General features: G+C 45.1%; 1 protein-coding gene across 1 annotated transcript in view; it reads left to right on the top strand.

Moving 5' to 3' along the window:
* GPC4 (glypican 4) overlaps positions 1 to 22,748 on the top strand; it is a 101,933-nt gene that overhangs the window by 73,736 nt on the left and 5,449 nt on the right. Inside the window, exons 3-4 of the mRNA XM_087859721.1 lie at positions 7,963 to 8,354; positions 18,963 to 19,128. Coding sequence (XP_087715847.1) covers positions 7,963 to 8,354; positions 18,963 to 19,128 — 558 coding nt within the window. The remainder of the gene's footprint in view (positions 1 to 7,962; positions 8,355 to 18,962; positions 19,129 to 22,748) is intronic.

Below are 22,748 nucleotides of genomic sequence, written 5' to 3' on the forward strand. Positions count from 1 at the left end.
AAACAAGTCTTAAATATCCTCCAAATAAGTGTGTCATAGAAAGGTAGAGCATCCATACATCCTGGGGGTTGCTTTTTAATCTTCACCTCAGATTTGATCCATTCAGACGTTTAAAAACCCGTGGTGCTTGTTTGAACCTCTGCTGTAGTACAGCGGACAACATTTCACAGGACGAGTAGCTGCGGGACTGCGAAGAGAGACACGAGGCCTTCTGGCCGTCCCGCGAATGTCGCGCTCTTTCCAGATCCTCATGTGAAGGGTCTTTGATTTCGTTGGAAGGCACTACTCCTCTTTTCTTTAACAATTCTATTTTCTTTTCCTTCCATGTGAAGGGGACTAAAATGCCGGGCATTTTTGCTGACTCTTTTGTAATCTCTCTGTGAAACTGGACGAAAAAGAACCACCGCCAGCTTACTGTAATCAAATCAAGAGCTCAGACAAAACACACACATTTCTGTATTGACAAAGGTTTTCTGCCTCCTGAGTTGTTATCTGAAGTGTGACCAATTGTGGCTCTAGCACGGGCTATCTGGTCAGATTGGAAATGCTTGTGCAACTTCCAGGGAGCCCCGAGCCCTGGCGCGGGGGGCCTCTGCTGTTAGCTTTGACTTCTTAAGAAGTCACGGCAGCAGCAAGAAGCAGCCGATCTGTTCGGAGGCAAGTAAATAAAATGGAAGAGCTTCAGCTGAACGGCTTTTATCTACTCTGTTGGTTCGTTGGACTTGGAGCCTGGGAGTTGAGAACGCTGTTGTTCCTCTCTGCCTACCCTCCTCTGTGTGTCTGTCTGTCCAGGCAAAGAAAAGGGCGTATTCGATCTAGCACTGCCTCCCAACTGATTGGGGGAATTCTCAAGCCAGCCAGGCCTTTCTTATTGTCCCTGCCCAGCTCTATCTCCCCTCCCCTTGCAAGAATTGGCAAAGCCATTGAAACTCTTGTAATAAATATGACTCAGAGAGAGTGTTTCGTGAGCACACCTTTTCTGGAGGTCAGTGTGTCAGAAGTCTTAAACACATTCATACCCTTTGATTTAGTCATTTAGATATTTATCTCAAGGAAAGAAAGATTTCTGTACAAGGGTGTTCATCACAGCATTACTTACAATAATGACAAATAGGAAATCGATCTAAATGTTCCATGATGACGCTGGTCTGTCCACATGGTGTCATGTATCTGCAGTTGTTACCAATGAGGTTTCTGAAGGATCTTCAATCACATAGGAAAGGCTAAGCATACGGTGTTACCGGAGAACAGGGTACAGATAACGATACGATCTCAAGCCTGCAACAATACATATCTTCATAGGAAAAAGACAGAATCTGACAAAGCGTTGTTGCCGTCTTTTAGTAGTAGGGTTATCGGCAGTTTGTTTATATTTTCTTCATATCTCGCCATACTTTTTAAATTGCTACAATTTGAATGGGATACTTGATAGGAAAAAAATTGCATTTTTTTATGAAAAAAAGAAGAAATGCTTTGGTGCCATTTTTAGAAAATATTTGGGGTTTATTCCCCCCCTAAAGTATCACAGTGGTCACTATAGACAGAAAAATGCATGGAAACCTCCAGCAATTAAGTTAAACAAATAGAATAAGGGAAGTAAAGTACTCTGGGAATGCATGAAGAAGATACTATATTTTTCTGGTTATAAAATGTCACTGAAAAATTTGGGTGAACAAAATTGAGAAACATTTATTGAAAAAAACTACCCCAGGTCCCTAGCAACTGTTGTATTTACGTCAGCATTGTATTTGCCTCGTCTTTTTTGTGCAGGTTGATGCAAATTGGAATCATAACAGAGTATTGTTACTTTGTGTGCTGATTTTTCTCTTGATAGTAGGTCCTGAGCACCTAGACCATATGAGAAGGTCTGTATGTGAGGCCGTAAAATAGATCCACGTAGAGGTTAGTATATGGCACCCTTGGGCCCGCTGCTCCAGCCTCTTGGTTTCCTTAAACATCCCCTCAGCCTCCTCCTCAGGCCCTTGCATGGGAAGGCATGTGTGTGTTAAAGGGAATTGGCTAGCTGGTGTACCCTTGGTATGGATGGAATGGGGACCAGCAGAAGGCTTAACAGTCTTTAGCCCATGTCTCTGGCTACAGTAGCATGAGACCGGGGCCCTGAGAGATAACATAAGGAGCTTTAGCATTCAAAATGGATTAACTAAGAGAATTAACCTTGTGGAAAAAGAGCCATGCGTACTTTGGCGGGTCCCTAGCACCGTTTCAAATGTTCGCAGCCCCCTAGTAAGGGCTGCAGTTGGCCATCTCGCCCTGTCGTCCTAGGGGTGGTCTGTTGATGTGCTATCAGTTGATGAACCTTAGTCAAGGACGTGGCCTTTTAGTACAGCCTGCCCTCGCAGGCACTTTTGAGGAGTAAGATTATGGCAAGGTAGAGGAAAGTGCCTGCTGAAAACTTAAACAGACATTACCGAAAAAGCAAGACCGAGGGAGGAGATTGTCAGAGACCAAAGTTTCCGTTTCGTTTCAGTCCGTAAGATGCTTGCTTAATCTCCTTTTTCTCTTACATTCGTCGATGCTTATGTTAGCTGTTCTTGATTAAATGTGTGATCTCCGGTGAAAGGGTGAATAGAACTCTTTGAGTTTTCTTAACAGTGGGAAAAATATGATTTGTAGTACTTACAAGGAGGCTTCTTTTCTCAGGAATTTTGTTGGGGTGGTAACTTAATGTTCGCACACCGTGCCAGGGCTGTGAAGTACAGTCTTGACAGTAAAGAGGAAATTAATCCTTCGACATAAAAGGCTGCTTCCTAATAATAGAAATACAAGGTGGTAATTTATAACACGCAGCCAAGTGGATTGAATAGAAAGGGCTTCCAGTCTCTTCAGGTCGTGGGTTAGTTGTAGAATGTTTTCTAGCTCATTAATCAATAGCCAGTCAATTGTTTATAATGGAAGAATTTTGAATGTTTATTTGATGCAAGACTGAGTGGCTGGGAATAGAAGAATATGATCTTCTTCGTTCTTTTAAAAGAGAGGGTATTTGCGTAGAAAACTTTTATATGGAAAAGGTGATCTCTCATTCTAGTTTTTCCCATGTTAAACTGATACTACTGACATTCAGAATAATCCATTTTAGAGCTGGAAGATACTTTCAGTCCCCTAGCTCAGCCCTTGTACTGAGCGGACTTCCGGCAGATGAGGTGCGTGGGGGGGTCTGGGGGTTGACCTGCCACTTCATTCTTAATTTTCCTTTCCCCGATTCTTTGCTTAATCTTTACCCTGATCTGTGTTTATATATGCGTGATGTGTGTGATACTCTCTTTTAATGGAAAACCTCTTGCATGGGTTGAGGTTTCTCCCTTGAGTGTTTTCCACTCATGGTCGCTCCCACCCGTGTAGATGTCTGGGACGTTTCACAGCATTGGAAGCCAGAGCATTAAGCATTTCTTTTGACTAAATCGCTCCCAGCTTTATAATGCCCTGGGTCTTCTTAACTGAGCTCTAGCAACTTTGGCTTAATTTATGTTCCCCGAGCTGGATGATATTTGTGCCGGGAGAGATAAAAACCGGCCTTACGAGATTTTTAAAGTGACTGTAGATAGGAAGAAACCCTAAAGGTGACAGTAAGAACACTTCACCGATTACAAGTGCCCCTTTATTGAGCACCTCTGGCGCGTTGGGCGTGATCCCTATGAGGTGAGCAGTAACAGAGTCCTATTATGGATGAGGCCAAAGAAAATCAGACAGGTTAGACCTTCTGTCCATTCAAGGTCACACAGCTCGTAAGTGAGGGATCCCATGCTTTCTGCACCGTGTCCCGCCGGTTTAGGTAGGTAGCATGTTACAGTGTTTGTTTCCACCCCCGTGCCAGGTGCTCATCCATGAGCCCTGGGAGTAGCAGTTGCTTGATCCTTCAAATGTAAACACTTAAGCCTCCAAACTGAAAGCTGAAGGAGAAATAAACCCTGATCACCTGTAGCGTCACTTGAAACAGACTGCCTGCCCCACGTTTTCCCCCAATACAAGCAGTTGCCTCAAGGGAGATCTAATTCCCAATTAACTAAGCTTCTGATCATTGCGGAATCCTGGGGTACACTGCTGTGGCTGGGCTGAGCCTCTCTCAGCCACGGAGTGTCTTATAATTGGCTTCAAGCATAATGATTAAGAAGGAATGATTGCTAAGTGTCTTGGGCCTCCACAGTTCCTTAGCAGTGAAGATCGGACTCTGCTCCTGAATTCTGAATAATGGGGGGAAAAGTGAAGAAGAACATTACAGCGATTAATGAAGCGGCTACTGATGGCCGTGGACCGGGACCCGAATTTCTGATTTTTTCTATTCTTCATTGTAGAAGAAAGTGTCCTAGGAAGAAAAGGAGTGCGGATGCAAAAGAGTTATACACGAACCTGTGAAAGCTGCTAGTTTGATAGGAGGAGCAGATGTAAAAGCTTCCCCCCCACTCTCTCCTTTTTTCTCCTTAGTTGATATTGGACCTAACTGGTATGGATTTTAGAATTTAAATTATATCTGCCATCCTTACAAGGTCTCTGAGTATTTTAAAACTTGCTCTATGAAATGAAGGATGAAGGATTTTATAGGTGCTTTAAAACTCTCTGGTGCGTGTAAAACCATGTGTGGAGGGTTGGCGGTATGGCGAAGGTGAATTGGATGAAGGGAGTTGGTCGTCTTGGAAATGTTGATTACAGTCTGATTGGGCAAGAAGGTGAAGATGTGGTAAAACTGGGTGCTTTGATTTGAACCCATAATAGCCACTCAGTACATACTGAGTGCGTAGCCATTAGGAGGGATTCAATGATCAGATTTTAACTTATGTCAGTTTTATAGAATTTCTGTATATAGCCCACTCAGACGGTCTTTATAGTTGCAACTTATGTGGCCATACTGAAGAGTCTCTTCAAGTGTGTCAGAAATCAATTTTCTGAACAATCAAAGGAATTAGAATTGAGTATGTATGTAGCACCAGGCTAATCTCTTAAAGTTTAAATGAACATCACACACGGCACACGTGCACGCGCACACACGCGCGCGCCCTAGACAGAATTTGAGTCATGGGAGCCAAAGTAAGGTCCATGGTGGTGGTGGACAGAGGGCATCCTGGTTTGAAATAATCCTCTTAATTCGATCATTTCTCTTATACGCCAAAGCAGCTACACTATACAGAGAAACACCAACCCATAGCTTCTTGATCTGAATGAGGAACTCTTCCGAGACTTTTTTTTTCCCCCATAAAATGTTCAGTATCTTAGCATTTCTTTGACCTGGAGCACTTTGAGGCCTAAACAACGAACTCTGGCATTGTATAGCTGTTTTAGATTAAAACACCTCTGAAATGCCTCTCTGCCCCCACCCTTAAAACCTATGCAACTCTAGGTGCCATTCACTAGAAATGCAAGTGAGTATTCAGTTACTTATTAAATGAGTCATCAAAGCACAAGTCAAATAATTTCCAACATCCTACTTCTACACTAAATGATGTGTGCCAATTTTATGAGCAATATCATAAAAATCCAATATTAGGGAAGGACCTGTGGTTGCCTTTGGAATCTTCTCTTTTGGATCGCGAAATATCAATAGCAGTGGATTGACACAAGGCTTGCGTATTGATCTCAGTGACCAGGCTTTAGTTTCCCAGCATGTGAGAGCTATGTGTGCAACCTACGGGGCACGTACTAGCGCGGCTTGGCGTACCTTCTTTACTATGTCCCGGGTAAACCAGCAGCCCTTGGCAGGGGTGCTAGGAATTCCAGCAAGGTATGGGAAGTGGACCAGATGACGTTTCCAGGGCGCTTCTTACCCCAACACGCCCCAGCTTTGAATTCTAGAAAAGTGCTGCCTGCATCTGGACACTTAGTTGAGAGACTCCATACAAGAAAGTTTATCCCCCCGCCCACCCAAACATCATAAATCACACCCAAGAATGCAAGAAAAAAATGGAAAAAACCCAAGTCATTGGAAAGACATTCTCCTCTAATTAAAACGTTTAACCCGTATGCTCCATATTTAGCACAGCCCCGAGCTGGTGTTGATTGCTATTGAGGGGTGAAATGGGACACGTTTCCTTGGCTAGAGCAGTGGTTCTCAAACATTAGGGGAAGCAGAGTCACAGATGGCTAGGCTCCATGCCCAGGGTCTCTGATCCGATGGGCTTAGGGTGGGGCCCAAGAACTTGGATTTCTAGCAAATGTCCTGGTGATGTGGTGTTGATGCTGGCCTGTCGTGGGACCACACTTAAGAATCACTTGGGACTTTGGAGAGAATTAGAGACTTCTCAGGTACCTGATTTGAGTGATGCTTTTCATATGCTTCCCCTTGCTCCTTGTGTACTTTCTGGGCTTCTTCCAGGGAGAGAACTTGGATTAAAAACTCCAGGCTGTGTGCTTGTAATGGAGGCAAGGAGTTGACTTGCGTCTCTACCCCCCCCCACCTTTTTAGCTCTTCAGAGGGAATCCATTTCCCTTAGTCTCCTGGAAGAGCACCCAGGAAATACAAAACAAGCGAAACTCAACCAGAGGAAAAGGAAAGAGCTCCTCTCCCCACAGAAATACCCCTCAAACAAAATGCATAGTTTGAAAAGCTGGAACCCAAAAGACTGTGGACTTTCAGGCTCCAGCCACCAATGAGGTGATGAACTGGGGGCACAGGTGTGGGATTTCATGGAAGTAAGCAGTCACACACACCGTCTCCAAAAGGCTTCATTGTTTCCAGTGCAGATTTTGAGAAACTGTCGGAAAGTCGTTTTCAGCCTCTGATTTGCCCACACAATCTGAGAAGATAACGGCTTCGTTGCGCTATTGCATTTTGAGAAGATTGCTAATGTTCTTCTGGCTTCAAAGGAAGCACCGGATTTTTTTCTTCTCCGTGTTCACTTGGAGGCACTTTCTTAATTGATGTGGTCCTTATATTTTGCTTTAGTATTTATTACATTTCCTGCCGTTAAGCTTAATTGTAAAGTGTTTATTTTTATACCAGCCATAGATTCGTTAAGAATAATCGTTACAGATACACCATTAGCTCTTTTCTTCTTTGAATGGCCTAACAAAAGCTTCAGGAGAAACTAATTTGCCCTTTGTACTTAAGAGATTAAAATCTTTTAACGCTCAGCCCAGAAAGTAAGTGTGAAATAACCAGGTATTCTTATGTATCTTTCTCCGTTATCTTCCCTGTTGTCCTTTAAATATACCAAATCTGTGGTTAAGTCTGCTAGGCATTGCATGTCCCGTCCCCCCTTCTTTCCCTCTCTCCCCACTTTCCTCTCCCACAGAATCTCATGATGTTACCATATGAATCCTTTAAGAACCCGAGGTCAAGTTGGATACCCCAATTTGTAGCAGTGTCACAGGGATCACCTGAGAACTTATTTTGAGAAAACTTCGGTGCTAGCTTTTGTGGTATTTCATTATGTTTCTTGGCCTCCAGCATGTACCAGGCAGTGTTCTTGCATGTTCCGAAGATGTCAGGAGAAAAGAAAAAAAATCGTGTCCAAGTAAAACAACATGTTTTGAAAATACCTGTCCTGGTGTCAGGTTTCAGTCAGGAGGCATCGTTAGCTTTGGTTTAGATTCTTGCAGCAGGAAGTTTGGCACACCTCGTGTTTTAGATTTCATGTACCCATTTTTATCCAGTTCTTTATTTACCTTGTGACTGAAAGAGAGACGTGTCTCTGTGTGTGTGTCTGTGTGTGTGTGTCTGTGTGTGTGCGTGCGCGCCCATGTGTACGTGTGTGTTTTATATTGACTCCTGAGAAGCTGTTGTTCTAAAGTAATCATCTTTCCCCTCTTAGGTGTAGACCCGTGTAAGTGACTTTGTGACTTGTGACCTAGATTTCCTTTCATTGACACGAAGAGAAATCGACCTTATATACGAGTGTGTTTTCCAATTTCATTTTGTCATTTTTTCCCCGGTTTTCAAATTGACCTGAAAACCACTTTGTTACTTAATTACTGGAAACCCTTTCTTTCTTTTTTCTTTTGTTTTGTTTTTAGAATTCTTCAAAGAACTACTGGAAAATGCAGAGAAATCCCTGAATGACATGTTTGTGAAGACCTATGGCCGCTTATACATGCAAAATTCGGAGCTATTTAAAGATCTCTTCGGGGAGCTGAAGCGCTACTACGTGGCCGGAAGCGTGAACCTGGAAGAAATGCTAAGCGACTTCTGGGCTCGCCTTCTGGAGCGGATGTTCCGCCTGGTGAACTCCCAGTACCACTTCACCGACGAGTACCTGGAATGCGTGAGCAAGTACACGGAGCAGCTGAAGCCCTTCGGGGACGTCCCCCGGAAACTGAAGCTGCAGGTGACGCGCGCTTTTGTAGCCGCCCGCACTTTCGCTCAAGGCTTAGCGGTCGCAAGAGACGTCGTGAGCAAAGTCTCCGTGGTAAGTGCCGTTTGCATCCTGTGTGTTTGTTTTTTGTTTCGTTTTAAAAGAAAGTTTGGGGGATGCTTGGGTGGTGTAGTCGTTGAGCATCAGACTCTTGATTTCGATTCAGGTCATGATCGTGGGGTCGTGGGATTGAGCCCCAAGTCGGGCTCTACACTCAGTGGGGAGTCTGCTTGGGGTTCTCTCTGTCCCTCTCTCCCTCTTGTTTGTGCGCTCTCTCTCTCTCTCTCTCTCTCAAATAAATAAATTAAAAAAAAGAAAGTTTGGAAGGTAGAAAAATCAGTAGAATCCCATGGGCTCGATAACCATTTTCTTCTGTTCTGCTCTCTTCTTTCTCTTGGCCTTTCCCTCACACTCTTTATTCTGCTACAGGGGCACCCTGTCGTTAGAGACCATGCTGTGATGAACATCATTCTATAACATCATCCTTTCCAGTGGTTTCTTTGGTAGCTCTTTTTGGGAAGCAAAATGTATGTTCACTTTGGAACCTTAATTTTCAGAATGGGTTTAGTATCGCCATACTCCTTTCAGCTCCCGTTCGACTTCCCCTCCAGAGAAAGAAAGAAAGACAGGCTGCGTATTTGGTTGCTTTGAGTGACTAGGTTTGGGCCTGCTAGTTACAGTCTAGAGCAGTATTTAACATGCATTAGTACGTGGCTCCTTGTTTGAAGGTATACTTAGAACTCCTTAGAAGGCAGAGCATTTATGACAGTTAGTGGGGGCCACATGCTCTTGACTTACGGCTTCGTTTATAGAGAAAATGAAATTGTAATATGTAGGCAAGAGCGGATGAAATGAGGTGCATTCCCCTCATTTGTAAGCTGAAGGAATTGGACAGTGTTCTTTGAAGCCAGCTAAGGAGGTCTTTCAGGGGCCTCCTTGACGAGACGCAAGGGATACGTGGGGAGTCGTCCAGCGAGTGAGACTGCATCTGTGACTTTACCTCCTGGCTGCACCAGAGAAGCTTTGCTTTCCTCGCTTTTCAAAGTAGAGGGTTTTGGTGGTTTTGTTTCTGTTTCTGTTTTTTTTTTTTAGGATTTTATTTATCTATTTTGAGAAAGAAAGAGCAAGCAAGGGGAGGGAGAGAGAATGTTGAGCAGACTCCCCACTGAGCGTGGAGTCCAATCCCGGGCTCTATCTCATGACCCTGAGATCTGAGCCAAAATCAAGAATTGGACACTTAACTGACTGAGCCACCCAGGTGCCCCTCAAAGTAGAGTTTTGAGCAAGATTTCAAAGGGGAAAGAGTTCTATGCCTCCTTCACTCCATGCTCCCCCAGAATAAAATGAAACTTGAAAACTTCTTGAAGGCCTTTCTGCCTCTACCCTTCCATGACTTAATACTGGCAAAGAAACAGTAATCTGGGGCAAGTTACCTTTGGAAGACTGATCTTGGTGCTGTTACATTTCAGCCCCCAGTGAAAAGCCAAATTGTAGTCCATTTGCTGAAAACATTTGCAGATAGAAGGACAGCAGCTTCTGCTTAGGGCTTTTGGTTGTTTTGAGGACTGAAGGGATTGGTCAAAACGAACACTGAACAGCAGTACAAACAAGTGGAACATCAGTCGGATTGCCTATCAGTTCATTCAGAGTTCGGGTGACCACGTAATTTGTTGTCCGAACCAGGATGCTCGTTGTCTAAGCTGAGAGGTGCTTATGACCGGTCACACAGACCGCATGTGCTGCTGGGTCTGAATAAGCAACCAGCTTGTTCTGAGCAGACCAGGCTTCATGGTTACCCTCGTGAGAGAGGAAACTTAGACGTTAACCCAGTGAAGGTAGGATTGTAAAGAATTGTGTACCATAAAAATTCGGTGTTTCTAGGACGTTCCATCCTGGGATTGGTTGCCTTCATTATCGCGGGTCTGGGTGTTCTCGCTCATCTCCAGGCACATAAACTTTCGGCAAACCACAGTTCTTTCCAGCATGTTTTTGTTGACTCCTTTTCCTCCTGATCTCCTCCTTATAAATCTCAAACATTTATTGGGGCATATGAGGGTGGGTGGAAGCAAGTGTGGGGGTTGATGGTTATAATTAGAGGAATAATCTGATTCCTGAACCTCTGCAGACCCCAGCAACCGTTACGAAGCTTGCAGATGCTCATCTCAGAGTCCTGAGACAAGCTACATGGTAGCTCACCTAACACTTTTGCCCTCCTTCGTCGACTCCTTGCGTTCATCCTCAGCTGAGCAGGCAGAAGGGCGCTGCTGTGTGATTTGAATGAGTGCGTGTGTCTGCACACTCGAGCCGAAGAGAAAGGCAAGACGTAGAAAGTCCTTTGCAAGCATCAAAAAAAAAAATGGTTGCTTTCCATTAGCCATCCCCCTTTCAGTTCTTGGGCAGAGGGACCAGGCCGGCAGAAGTCTGGTTAGCCTCACTTTGCTAGGTCGGAGCCCCTTAGAGAACCAAGATTCCAGAACCTCCAACTCGCAGTGAAACAGGAAGTGATTTAGAGACCCTTCCTTGCAGATTTAGAAGGTCAAGGGCTAGAAAGCTTGCCATTGTCCACTCCACCCCACCTCCCAGGGTAGGGAGAAGGAAGCAGTTGTGGCTTCCCCGTGTCACATTCTTCTTGACACGGTTCTCAGAATTCATGGTGGGAAATCCATAAGATTGGCTTTTGTATATAAGATTCAAACACTCTTAACTATACAATAAAGAGTATGTGACTCAAAACAAGAGTCATAATTTCTGGTGTTTCTTTTGGTATGAATTTTTTTTAAGCAAGAGATTTCCTGTGTACCTTAGTATTGTTAAGTTGTTTGAGAAAGTTCCTTTCTAATTTGCTTCAGAATTGATCTGTATTCTACTTTCATTGTATTTTCTCATATTTGCGTAAGAGAAATTTGCGTAGTTATATGAGAATACAATGAATATAAGCTATAAGGCTTAATTTACTTTGAGTAAACATTGCTTGCCAATTGTTTAGTTAGAAATACTCTGTTATGTCTACTTTAAAAGTTGAACTTGTAACTGGAAACTTTTTAATAATGCTTTGCTTCCCTACTGAGCTTCTTCTAGCCTTTAAGGACTGATTCGAAATCAAACCCTTCAACTAAGTTGGGTCATGTTATCTAAATGACACAGTGATAAGATACTCAGGCATCAGGTCAGTTTCTAAAGGAGTTAAAACACAAATTTTTGAAAAATCTCCCATCTATGTAATGTTTCTGCCTAGAAGCATGCAAGGAATACTTGGATAATTGGGGAAATATTTATTGTGTTAATTTCTGGAGTATGACTACCAAATAAACAGGGATTTTAATTTAAGATACAGTGGGATGGGGAAGACAATAAATGATCTGACTCTCAAAACCTTCTTTCAAATTGAACATGTTGGAAAGAAAATCTACAGTTGCTGTCCCGGGGTTGTCTGAGGTGGGACTAGAGCCACCCAAGAAATAGACGTCCCTTCTTTTGGTGTCCAGTAGAATGAATTACCTTGGGCTTGGAAAAGACCATTCTCTAATTAAAGAGAGTCTCTAATTTTCTAATTAAAGAGAGTCACTTCACCAACCTCATCTACAAAGATGTCTCTGAAAGTCAAATATGAGAAGCACTGGGGCCGTGGGGGCTAGTTACTGCATACTTAACCCTGTTCCCATTTTCTCTTCGTAAGTGAATGCCCTGTTTTTCCAGCTTACTTTTGCCACACAAGGGTTGTGGTTAAATGCTGAGCAATGATTTGATTATCACTAAGCCTTTTAAAGGCCATTAGCACCAGTAAGCCTAACTTACTTAAGAGAAAGTCACTTCTTAGTCCAAGTGTACTTGCCTTGCTTCAGATTTTTGGGCCCAAACGTGCAGTGATTGCAGCTTGCTCCACTGAGCTTTACAATTCCAACTGCAGGAAAGTTCCCTTAATTAGTAACAAATGGTTCAAGAGCACCCTGGCACTACACATCTCTGACTTACTCCTTCGTTACTTGTCATGGTTCATGATGCATTTCTTATTTACCTGCTCTAGCAGCAGTTTTGCCTGGAAGGGCGAAGTCTGTTGTGGTCTTTCAAAAATGCACGAGTGGTTACATGCACCATGAAAATGAATAGCTCCTATGCCAAAGAGAGTTGCATTCTCATGGTTTCAATTAACACTGACATAATGGGACTATGTCTACACCCCCACCCCAAACTCCAGGGGCTATAATTAGAAATCAGTGCCTTACCATTGTGATGTCTAAATGCTTGTCCTGCCTTGAGAACCATTTCCATTGCCCCCCTTCAATTTCATCTGTTCACAATGCCCCAACACCTACAACATTATGTTGCCATTTCCTGCATCATTATAAATGTAAATTGTAATAAAGGTCTATACAAAAAGCTTTTTAGAAGCTAGGTGTAGACACATGTTCAACCCTGAATATTTGTTTATGCTCACAACCTTAAACAACTAGAATGCAAAGAGGAAGGTGGGACTCTAGCTGATAGTGGGGGAGGAAGTGGGACGGTAGGAGCATCAGAAGTGTTAAGGACTTGAGACAGTGTGCTCTCAGGATGAAAATCGAGCCCTCAGCGGGGAAGTTAATACACCAGTGCTTCAGTTTTATCTACAGTGTGTCAATAAATGTTCCTTAATGGGCCCTGGTTTGTTTCACATTTTTTGTTGTCTTTAGAATTCTATTACCAGGGGAATAGGAACATCTCATCCTCCTTTCTTCGTCTGTATGCAGTGAATTCAAACTAGGAAGTTGTTGGCGCCCCTGGCGGGCTCAGTCACTTAAGCATCTGCCTTCGGCTCAGATTATGATCCGAGGGTCCTGGGATGAGTCCCGCGTCAGGCTCCCTGCTCAGCGGGGAGTCTGCTCCTCCCTCTCCGCCTGCTCATGCTCGCTCGCTCTCAATCTTCATCTCTCTCTCTCTCTCTCAAATAAATAAATAAAATCTTGAAAAAACCCCTAGGAAGTTGTTGAATAAACTCATCACATCTCACAGCATGTTTGGGCTCCCTGTCTTTTTTTTTTTTTTAACCATAATTTTGGGAAATATTTCCCCTTATTTTTAGTGGGTGCTTATGTTACCAAGCAACAGATAAAATCTAGGTCTTTTTTGTTTGCTTGGTGCTATTGGCTTTGCAGACCAAAAAAATGTTGCAGCAAATGTATGTTAGGGACAGGAATAAGCTAAAAGGAAATGTGTTTTTAACTTCGGTGCGGCATGCTGACTGCCATCACTGTGCAGTGTGGCTTAAGGCTCGTTCGGAATTACCGAAATGAAATCCAGGTTGCACGAAGAGTTCTTCTCCAGCAGTTTTCTTTTCTTTTTCTTTTTTTTTTTTTTTCAGGCTGCTTGCAGTAGTTTTTAATGTGGTGTTTGGAAAATGCAGGTTATTGAGTAGAAAGTCTCAATCTATATTAAAAGAGTCTTTGCAGAGAAGGGGACTTTTCTGCAAAGGCTTTTTATAGCAGAAATGGCATGCATATATCAATGTCAGATGAATACTGGGTGGCAGGAATGAGTATCTTACAAAAGAGAAATGAGGATTGTCCACCTCCCGCCCCCCCACACACCCCCACTGACTTTTATCATGAAACACAGACAGCCTCCTAAAATCCTAAGGCACCTCAGTGTTTAGAAATACCTTGGTCAGTCTTGAAGGATTTTATAAGATTTGGAAATTGGCTATTAATATCTTGTCATTATGGGTCAGTAACTCGGATAGATTTTGATTTGAGGACATATAGAAGTATTGAGTCCAGATGATATCCCCTTTCTACCATACTGTCCCCCAAAACTAAACAAGTCAGGCCACCTCATTCTTACATGAATAATGTCGAACCCTTTTTCTTGCATAATATCCCACTTCCTAATAGAAATCGATCATCTCTGCTACATTTAGCCATAATTCTTTCAAAACTCTTAGCCAAAATTCTTTTAAAACTTTGGTAAAATATGTGCGTTGTTTTCTGGCGTTTTTGTTTGTATGTTTAAGTGAGCTCTTTTTTTCTCCATGCACAGCAGTGTTTACTGGAGCTTTTGAATTCGTTGTGAGCAGGGGCCAGTGGGTGGTATATATATATTTTTTCCTTGCCCCTGTGGCATCTTGACCCATCGTGAAGATGTAGCATTGGCTGAGTAAGCCGTCGTTGTCCTGTGGATTGAATCCTAACTTGCCTTCCAAGGTAAAAAGTATTTCACTTCGTCACTAAATTTGAAAGCCGCAAATTCTCACCGGAAAACCAGCCAGCCTCCTAGCTGAGCATTCCCTGTGTGTGGCTCCCCTGTGCTAGGTCCGGGGCGCTATGGAGAAGGACCAAGCTCCGTGTGCTGCCCTCAAGTTTCTTTCACTGTTCTGTTGCTCAAAAGAAGCTGTTCTCATACACATCAAGGAAGAAGCTGAGTGTCCCTGCACTACAACCAGAATGCCCCCATCGAGATCTTGGCCATTCCCTTGAGGATCTCGTGTGAGTCCCTTAATCTCTTTGGACCTCTGCTTTCACATCTGTGAAATGAAATGATAATACGCCTCTCATATGGTTATTTGGAGGCTTAAATGAGTTAATACATGCAAAGTACTTAGAAGAGAGCCTAGCCGGTAGTAAGCACTCTGTAACTATCTCATATAGCAATAAAATCCAATAAAAGCTCTCTGTAGACAGCTAATTCTGACGTAGAACAGAATCTTCTTCTCTTCAGTTTTGACATCAAGACTCTTCGTGATTGTGAAACCATAGAAGCTAAAGAAGCGTTTTTTCTTGAGACCATTGATCCGTTCTTTGTGTCAGTGGTTCAAAGGGGGAAGGGAGGAGTGTACAGTTTTCCCTCCTCTGTTTCTAAATATCGTTTGGAGAAATAACTGATCTCTAAGAGAGGTCTGAAAAATGTGCCTTTTAGCAAAGCCATCATAACACCCCACTCCCACCCCAGCCCCAAGGATTCTGGCATTGGGGCTCAACAGACCCTTCTCAACAAAAGGAAGACCTCAAATGTTAGTCAAGAGTTGTGACCCAAAGGAACAATTATGTTGAACATTTTAAGTGGCATGTCGTGACATAGAGACTCAGTATATAACTGAGGGTTAAAAGACGACCTTGGAGTATAGTTGCCCCTTGTGTTAATCCCCACGTGACAGGATCTACCACTTGGACTTGGGGGGCCCCACGTAAACGTCTTTAGTAAGTAAGTTATTTAGAGACTCAAGAAACAATTGATTTTGAGGATTATGAGGGAGTAGGATATGAATGAACTTGAATTTTTTTCTAATTTTTTGTTTTAAAGATTTATTTATTTGGGGGGGTGCTTGTGAAGGAGTCAGGGCAGAGAGAGAGGGAGAACAGAGTTCCCACTGAGCAGGGAGCCCAACGCTGGATCCCAGGACCCCAGGCTCATGACCTGAGCCGAAGGAAGATACTTAACTGCCTGAGCCACCCAGGCGCCCCTGAACTTGAATTTCTACTTAAAATAAATAAAGCCCCAGAACGAAGGTCTTTGAGGATTCCAAAAGATAGGCAGCCATTTTGTTTCTCCACTGGGTACTCCAGAGCCAAAAGGGAGAAGTGGTCCTTGGCACCCTGGGTTGACCATCCTGAGCTTGGTCGGGTCCGTGAGAGTGGGGACCTAAGGCCTGGGGAGTGGTCACATTATTGGTACTTCCTCTGGTTGGCTGAGCATTGCAGGGAACCCCTGTTTCTTTGTTTCCTGACTGTGTTAAAACCCTTCTCTAGGGGCCCCTGGGTGGTTCAGTTGGTTAAGCGTCTGCTTTCAGTTCAGGTCATGATCTCGGGGTCCTGGGATGAGGCCCTGCATCGAGCTCCCTGCTTAGCAGGGTGCCTGCTTCTCTCTCTCCCTCTGCCCCTCCCCCTCACTTGTGCATGCTCTCTCTCTCCAATAAGTAACATCTTTAAAAAAAAAAAAAAAAGCCCTTTTCTGTACCAGGACCTCATTCCCACACAAGGCTTCTGTCCCCCAAGTCTGAATAATGTGAAGTCGCATGTAATGGTGTAAGGAGCGATCCTGAGACCGCAGACTCGGTCTGACTTTCTGCAGCCTGGGTATCGCACATGTCCTTGCCCATCGCGGCTTCCTTAGAACTTGGCCATCTCTCTTCTCAGTTCTGGTATTTACTATTTCCGTAGCATGTTAGAGCTAAGTTCTGGGTGACCATTTGTAGTAGTTAGACAGCCGGTCACACGCGGAGCATGAGCCAGTACTTAGCCAAACCCACTTTCATAATCTTCCTTTAATAAAACTCTACTGTGTCATTTTGTTTGGTCCCGGTCTTTAAAACTTGAGCCGACATCTCCGTGTGTAGTAGACCAGGTCTACGTCACAGATTTGACTTAGAGTGGAACAAAGAATAGAGTGGACCAGAGAGACTGAAGAAAACAAATGGAAAGGTCTTTTGGGGGGAAAAAGAAAAGTTTGTCGAAGAGAACTATTGCATTTTAGATTTTTGCTTATTTCCTAAGGGCCCACACCATATTGGAATGTGTTTGTGCTTTCTAGAACAGGTTCCCTACGCCAGTACAGAGATTCCTACTTGCTACCTAATCACAAGTGCATTCCAGAGTAATCCGCAATACGAGATAGGTGCTCAGTAACTATTTGTTTGATACTTGAGCTTTGTACGGTTTCCGTGGTCGGGCATGGTTTCCGCTGAGGCATGAGATTGCCACGGGCTGTTCTCGGATTTCTCATAGGCATTTACATACGAACTCGTCACTTCTCTGTAATAGGGCCCTTTAGCGGTATCATCCACGTGGAACCGAACTGTAGCAAGAAAGAGGAAAACAAGTGTGCGTGAGATGAGAGTTTCACGGCTTGTGTTGAAGATCTGTTTGGGAACTGTTGGATAAGGTGCGGTACCAGAATCGGAGGTAGCAGGGGGACCGTCAGCAAGTCTGTTCATCGGTGTGGCCTTGCTTTTCTTCTCTCTTAAATGTGAGAGCCGGACGATGTGACCTCTAAGGCCCCTTCCAACTCTGGCTTCTGTGATCCTGGGATTCTCCAGCCACCTCCTCATGCCAGGCCTATTGGCTCATCTGTAAAGTGAGGGGGTGGGGCGGACAGGTATTGAAGTCTTAACTATTGGTGACTTCAAAAGCATGGACCTTTAGCTATCCAGAAGATCTAGCCCTCCAGACTGGCCAGCCTCCCCCGCCCAGCGTGTTGGGTAGCCAAGATTTCACTGCCCATTAAAGCACAGTGAAAAGGACTAATGTGGGCCCAGTTAAAACTGCGGCGAAGTCCTAATTCTTGGGAGGGAATGTTGACTTTGACATACACAATTACCACCTTGTTGTTGGAGGCTCCCGCCCCGCCCCCTTCAGGCCAGAGTTCTGGTGGGGATAAGAGGCGGGGTGTGTGTGTACATCAGATAGGAGCCCAGTGGTGTTAAGTTTTCCTCCTGACAGTTCTAATCCCTCGTTCCTGTTCTAAGGGTAGGGTTGATAAGCGGTCTCCAAAGTCACACTCCAGAGCAGGTGAGGTGCCCCCCAGCATCTGTTCGCTGTGCCGGCCGGTATCCGCTTTCAAAAGCGCGCGCAGAACACTGCTTGGTACTGATAGTGACTCCGAGAGCACAGGGTGAGGCGGAGGGAACAAGACGGCAGGAACCCTGGGTTAGCTGCCCTTGCGTGATGGCTGGCAGTGATCCTTCCTAAGCATTGATGAAGGTCAGGACAGGTGGAAGGCGCTCTTGCGTGCCTAAGACAGTGTCACTGGAGAGGAGCAGAAAGGGGACACAAAGTCTCGTTTCTCTGCAGAGGACAGCCAGTCCTGCTTTTATCTTTGCTGCTGCCCTTCCTCGTGAACTTTTCGTAGCCCCCCGTGCCCTGCCCAATGGTCTCTCTCTTTCTGCCTGGTCTTCACGTGCCTCTCAGTTCTGGTCACCCACACGCTCCTCCCTGGGCAGCCAGCCGTCTTTCCCACAATTCCTCAACCGCAGGCACTCGGCACTCTCCCTGGTGGGCCTGTTCTCCCTTCCATTGGCCAATTAAATCCAGCTCTTTCTTCCCAATGTAACTGAAGTCTCCTGTCCCCCATCGAGTGTTCCCTGAGCACCTGTGCTTTACTGTTCCCAGGTCTTGGAAGGCCTTCGCCTCACCCCAAGTTTAAATGCAGTCACATTCTTGCCTGTAGAACACGTTAGGTGCCCTGCTACACCTTGATGGGGGGCTACGTGTCAAAGGCAGACCCAGTGGTGGTACAGGCCACAGCAGGCCATGTGCCGTGGGCAGGAGAAGGTCGTCTCTACTCCTGTGTCTCCGGGCCGATCCTGGAATTGCATGCTTATGAGGACTTTGGAAAAACTGAGCCATATACAATGAATGAGAGTGAGAGTGAGTGAGTGTGTGAGAGAGAGAGAGAGAGAGAGAGCGAGCGAGCGGAATGGAGCAAGCATGGGAGTCCACAGGGTGGGAAGGACATGCACCTGGGTCATTGACAGTCAAGCTGTGTTCTTCCCTCTCCCCCACCCACCTTCTTCCCCGCAGACCCCTTTCTTTTATCTCCTCTTCCTCTAGAAGCAGCAGGCCGGGCCCGCTCAGTGTGATGCATCATAGCTCATTGTTAAGTTGAATTCATGGCCAGACCTTCAAGATCAACTTGATGCACTTGGAATTTCTGTTATCGCTGCCCCACCATTGTCTCTGTCTTCTCCCCAACCAGGTCAACCCCACCGTCCAGTGTACCCACGCCTTGCTGAGGATGACCTACTGCTCACACTGCCAGGGGCTCGTGAGTGTGAAGCCGTGTTACAACTACTGCTCGAACATCATGAGAGGCTGTCTGGCCAACCAAGGGGATCTCGATTTTGAATGGAACAATTTCATAGGTGAGTTGAGTGAGGGAGGGATTTGGGGCGCCGGGGAGAGCTCAGCTACTGGCCACAGGGAATATTGTAATTATCGTCCGTAAAGTTCTTCTGTTCCTTACTTATTGTTTGCCAGGGTTCTAACTGTACTCAGAGTTCACACCATGCTACAAGTAAATGTGCCCTTGAACGAATGGTGGCATTACTGAAGACCTCAGACATGGTGAATGCCAAGGTCTCATAACGAGATGTGACTTTTTGGCATTTCCCCCGAAAGGTCTGTTTTAGTTATGTTCACACATAGGCTTGTGTCCCTGTAAATGCTGGAGTACAGCCATCACCAGCTGAGCTCTGAAATCGTTCTGTATGTCATACTGCGACCAAACCTTCCGCACACCTGCCGGAGACCCTTTGGATGTTTGCATCCAGTGAAACCTGACTGGGGGGGAATCTAGGGGTTCTGTTTCTGTAGAGGATTTAACAGTAATCGACTGCTCCGGTGAGCTCGGAGGCCCTTTTGCGCTAGTCGTCTTAGAGGTAAGCGTTCTCACAGGGCCCTGAAACCTGGAACCCGGGCAGCAGTGTCAGTGGGGTACCAACTTGCTGAGAGGGTTCACCCACATCGATGGGAAAGGACAAGTCAAGAATCATTTCAATGTCCGGCCATCGACTTCGTTGATGTGCCCTTAATGGACAGGTTAGTCCTGAAACCTCTCTGACTGGTATGGAAGCGCCATGCCAGTGGCCACGTGCGTGCTCACGGCTCACAAAACAGACTCCGCTCTCCCCGCAGCCCCCAGTCACGTTTGTGTAATTGCAGACCATCAGTGGCTTTAGAAGCACCTGTTTTTCCCTTATTTGTTCACGTCATGGGAACGTGTATGCAATTTGCCGGCACCTTTGGGGCAGGGGATTGGAGTTGGAGAGAAGGCTTTTTAGTCTGCACAAGAGCTAATTACCATATTAACTCTATTTGAAAATGCATCAATAAATTGGCTCCTACAGATTCTTGAACACTGACACGGGAAAGAAAAAAGATGTGAATATTAAGCACTTGAGCACAATTGTAACCTAAATAGCTCAAAGCTTAGGAGACCTGAGAAAAGCCCCATGCAGGAGAGCCGAGTCCCATGAAAGGGAGGGCAGAGGGGCAGCAGAGGCGCGCGCATACGTACGTACGTACGGCCCATCGTGCCCAGAGGGAAGCCATGGGAGAAATTGTTGCTTTCAAGTATTTCCCCCGGGAAGTAGAAGCTCATGGCATTTCCAGATCTGAAGTTGATGTTTTTGCTCTCTTTTTTCAATCCCACCCTCACCCCCACACCCAGATGCCAAATTTGCAGTTTGCTTCTGCTAAATTCATTTTTGTAAATGTTGGTTAGCCTTTTTACTGTATAGCATCTAATGTACTCGTTCTCCGTCAGAGGAGGAGAATTCGCCATACAGTACAAACAGTGTAGCGTGACAGCGCTGGAGTTTTACCAACTTTTCTAGGGATCGATCAGGAGTAAGGTGCAGGGGGCCATGTCCCTTGAACTATTCTCTTGTTCTAACGTGTCTGGCAGAACTGTAACTCGTTGTATTAAAATACAAATTCTCTCGTGCTCTTTTTTTTTTTTTTTAACATTTTTCCAGAGAGTCTGCAGGTCCACATCAAATCAAAACCGTCCTGTGGCTTGCTTAATTAATGTTTTCAAGCAGGTACTCTAAAGCAAGGAGGAGTGAGTTGCTGCCGTTCTTGTCGAGAGTTTTAAAAACCACCTTTGCTTTCTTTCCAGAAACGAAATTAAGCCCGAGTGGAAATTGATAGGATTTCTGAATCCGTTTTCCTTAGTGCTTCGAAATGATCCTTTTTGGAGGGATGAGGTATCTAATTGTATCTAAACTTAATTTTTAATGGGTATTTTATTCTTTATGTCCCATAAGCTGATCTAACGGGCCAGGAGTAATAGACATTGTTAATCCCTAGTGCTTTTTTTATGAATTTTCACCAGGGTTTAATTTGCTCTGTGGTTGTAGAATTCAGTCCCAATTTACGTGCCTCTGCTCTAAGTTCTTTTTTTTTTCTTTGCAAAGAATTTTTCTTTCCCCTTTAAATGACTGCCGTTAATGAATGGTGAAGGGCTTTTCCCCCCACTTCTTTAAGTCAGATCTTGGGGTTAAGTAGGGAAACTGCCTTTTGTTTCCCCAGTGGGTCGTGAGACTGAAGATGGGTGGGGGTTTGTGATTATTGGTGGGGCAGTGTGAAAGGATTCACTCTGCCTGGTGCGAAGGGGATACTTTGTGGATGGGGTCGGGGCCACCCAGTGCCCGTAGCCTGAGCACTGAAACCTCGCGGTCGGACCAGGCCCTTGAAGAGCCGAAAGCCACGTTTTCTGCATCTGCCTTCTTGCTTCCATGTCCTCCTTCCCTCTCTTGTATTGTTGTCAGCCTCCGTCAGGATGGATCCAAACAGTTGAAACACCCTGGACTTGGTTTGGTAAGAGGTTGGCTCAAAAGGTCACCCACCTACTCCCCACCGCCACCACCAAAACAGAGTCAGTTTCTGGAGAAGCATAAATTCTGCTTGGTGGCACCTCGTTTTCCATCACGTACTGTGCTTGCCTTAACGTTCACCTGATGCCTAGCCAACCTTACTCATGTCATACCTTGCGGCCCACAGGACTTTCGTGTTGGGGTGTCAGGGTGTCGGGGCTGCTGGCAGGAGGCGGGGACCAGTCAGATACCCCGGAAATGAGAGCCCTTTAGTCCAGACCCAGCAGAAGAAAAACAACCCGACACCCACCATGTTTGGATCTCCCTCGGGGCTTCTAGTCGGGGTGGGCTGCTTCTAGGGACGGGCCTGCTTGAGCGCCAACCAGGACTCCCCCCAGGGGCGGGGGGGCAACGCTGTGCATTCCTCAGCTGCGCCGCCCAGGCCGCCATGGCACCGGCCCCAACAAAGGCCCGGCTTCCCTCCATTCCCAGAGTTGACAAAGACGCCAAACAGCCAGAAGAATCGGGTTTATGTTTCCTTTCAGTCTTTCACAAACACATTAGTGATCCGGCCTTTCCTCGCCACTAGGGGAATGAGTAGTTTCAAAATGCGCTGTGGTTTTTTTTTTTCTTTTCTTTTCTTTTTTTCTTGTTTAAACTTACTCTGCATTTTGGATGTTGATTATCTGTCTATTCATAATATTTTTATTTGGAGCAAGCGACTTCTTCTACAAAGAATGTGCTTTCCGTACGTGGCAGCCCTGATGCTTTGACAATGACGAACACATTGAAGTTGTGCTCCACTTGTTTACAAAAGTCTCCTTTTGCGAGCACATCAAAAGCATTTCCCTCCAGTACAATGCTATATTCGTGCTGGCAGCCTCACTCGGACGCTGGAAGCGTCACTTTATTGCTGCTTACCACAATGCAGTCTGAAACTTCATTTGTTATTACTTGAAAAAAAAAAAACGGCATTTCACGGAAATCTGTTTGTGGTTTGTGACATTGGAATTGCAGCTTAGAGAAATGACCCCCATGCTTTCAAATGTTAGGTTGCGTCTGTTCTAGGTGGAAGGTGAAAGGTTGATGACCACATTTGGTTTCATTGACAGGCCGATGCCAAAACTCCTTTGCACCAGAAAGCTGAGGTAGAAGATGGTGGTGGC

This window comes from Ursus americanus, chromosome X (assembly GCF_024610735.1).
Source record: "Ursus americanus isolate L20-20 chromosome X, mUrsAme1.1.p, whole genome shotgun sequence".
In the NCBI taxonomy this organism is placed as follows: Eukaryota; Metazoa; Chordata; class Mammalia; order Carnivora; family Ursidae; genus Ursus; species Ursus americanus.